This window comes from Penaeus chinensis, chromosome 37 (genome assembly GCF_019202785.1).
Source record: "Penaeus chinensis breed Huanghai No. 1 chromosome 37, ASM1920278v2, whole genome shotgun sequence".
NCBI classification, from domain to species: Eukaryota; Metazoa; Arthropoda; class Malacostraca; order Decapoda; family Penaeidae; genus Penaeus; species Penaeus chinensis.
Window position 1 is genome coordinate 23,229,811 of NC_061855.1, and position 2,500 is coordinate 23,232,310.

At 50.1% G+C, this 2,500-nt stretch overlaps 1 protein-coding gene across 1 annotated transcript in view; it reads left to right on the top strand.

Moving 5' to 3' along the window:
* LOC125045339 (neural-cadherin-like) overlaps positions 1-2,500 on the top strand; it is a 25,172-nt gene that overhangs the window by 10,381 nt on the left and 12,291 nt on the right. The window contains exons 7-10 of the mRNA XM_047642545.1: positions 80-410; positions 1,165-1,354; positions 1,657-1,889; positions 2,124-2,339. Coding sequence (XP_047498501.1) covers positions 80-410; positions 1,165-1,354; positions 1,657-1,889; positions 2,124-2,339 — 970 coding nt within the window. The remainder of the gene's footprint in view (positions 1-79; positions 411-1,164; positions 1,355-1,656; positions 1,890-2,123; positions 2,340-2,500) is intronic.

The following is a 2,500-nucleotide window of genomic DNA, read 5'->3' on the forward strand; positions in this document are numbered from 1 at the left end:
TTCTCTCCCTCTCTCTCTCTCTCTCCTCTTTCTTCGCCCTGTCTCTCTGCCCCTTGTATAACCCCTATTTCCTTGCCAGCTCCGCGCCGGGGTGGCGTGCGCCTCCGTGTCGGGGGCTGGATGGGCGGCGCGGGCGGCGTGCGTGGAGGGGCGGCCCGTGGGCGACGGGGCTTGGCACACCGTCCGAGCGGAGCGCCACGGCCACAACCTGCTGGTGAGCGTGGACGACGGAGACGGCTGGCGGAGGAACGAGTCTCTTGTGACCCTGGAGGAGGGGGAGGAGGCCCAAGGGCGTAACGCGACGCCGCCCGCGCCTCTCCACGTCGACAAGCACGACGGGGTGACGCTCGGGGGCCTGCCGGAGTTCGTGGGCGTGTCCCTCATCGCCGTTCGAGATGACCTCAAGGATAGTGAGTGTCGCCGTGGTGGAATGGTGTCGTTTGCTGAGAGTTAGACGCCATTACGGTCATATTGTTTGGAATTACCATTAACGTCCTTGCTAATGTTCTTGCTATCACATAAGTTTTTTTTTTTTTTTTAGATTTTTTTTTTTTTTTTGAGGGGGGTCAAAGCCTTTTCTTCATTACGTAGAAACATTTTGCTTTCTTCGTAGTGCAAAGAAAACGAGAAATTCATTTATTCTCATTTTTTCATTTGTGGAAAGAAATATTTTTCCATGTCATTCCCTTTTCAATGTATCGAGACAACAACAACAAAAAATAGAATAAAAAGATGTAAGAAGCAGAGTGCACAGCTTATGTAACTATTATGTTAGAGTGCATATGTGTGTGTGCTTTCACGGATGTGCGTGTTCGTTTATAAACATGTGTGTGTGCCAGCATAGTTCCGCCTCACATGGCAGCTCCTTAAGTGACAGTAAAGAGGATTACGTTTATAATCATATAATTCAACACCTTCCCAGAATAATGAGCAAAGACCTTAGTCAACCTTGACGTATATTAGTATATCCAAGAATACAACAGTGACGGTGACTATCCTCTGTGTCTCTTAAGAATAAGAATTTAATTAATATTATCCGCAGACACTCAGTACTTCCCTTTATATCGACGAGATGTTGCATGTTCCCCGTTGCTTTCCACCCTGCATTTAGCAACAAAAATTCGAAACTTCCCGTTCAAAAAGGCCTCCCTTCTGCTCCTCTAGCGTGCCTGGATGATGTTCGAGTCTCGGGCCGCCCCCTCCCCCTGCCCCCATCTCTGAACGCGACCAAGTGGGGGCAAGTGACCACCTCAGAGCACCTGGGCCGCGGCTGCCCTGCCGGCGACCCCTGCGTAGATACCAAGTGCCCTGCGCCGCTCCTCTGCACCAACACCTGGCGGCAGGCGACGTGCAGGTGGGTGGTTGCTGCTGCTTGAACCGATGCGCCGGGTTCAAATACACATGCATTCGCACACGCGCGTGTGTTTATATATGTGTGTGTGTGTGTATATATGTATATATATATATATATACATTTATATACATATATATATATATATGTGTGTGTGTGTGTGTGTGTGTGTGTGTGTGTGTGTATGTGTATGTGTGTGTGTGTGTGTGTGTGTGTGTGTGTGTGTGCATGTATGTATGTATGTAAAATCCACAAATGCACCATCTCCGTGTTCGCCTAAGAACTGGCAACCGTCTCCCCTGCAGCTGCGGCGGCGGGCGGCAGCAGGTGGGCGGGTCGTGCCAGAATGTGAATGAGTGCACGTGGGCCCCGTGCCTCCACGACGGCACGTGCTACAACCTCCACCCGGGCTACCAGTGCGTGTGCGGCCCCGGCTACACGGGCGAGAACTGCCAGTGGGCTCACGACGGTTATTCTGGGCTGCCGTTCTCTGCTCCAGCTGCCATCGCCGCAGTCACGCTCTCGTTCTTGCTCCTGGGTGAGACGCCTTTCTCGCGTTATGCAGATTAGTTGAAACATGAAGGAATTAAACGAAAATGTAAATAAATCGATAGATAAGTAAATACATGAATACGCAGATAGATAGATGAATGAATAGATAAATAAATAAACAAAAAACATGTTAACATAATTGATTGTATTTCATGTTCACTTCACAATACTTTTCTCCAAACACTGACATCCCTCCCCTCCCCCCCTACCTAACCCTCAGTGGTGGTGGGCGTGGTGGTGTCCCTCCGCCTGCACCGGCACTGGAGGAGGCGAGAGCGCAGGGACGAGCCGCCGGGAGACACTAGCCCGGAGGAGGTCGCGAAGGGCGTGAAGGAGTGTCCGACCACGAGACTGGCGCAAGACGTGGAGCACGAGTCGTTCTTGGAGCGCCTGAAGATCAAGGCTTCTCAAGCACAGCCTGCCTTACAAAAACCAGGTCGGTCTTTTCGAGCTAACGAGCGGATCAAAGGCTTTTTTCTCCCTTTTCCTTTCTTTTATTTCTATTTATATTTAAATTTTTATACCTATGTTTCTCATCTCCGTTTTCTCTTTGCCCGTGGTGAGCTTTGTTAATCTAATGAATAAGGCAGAATTGTA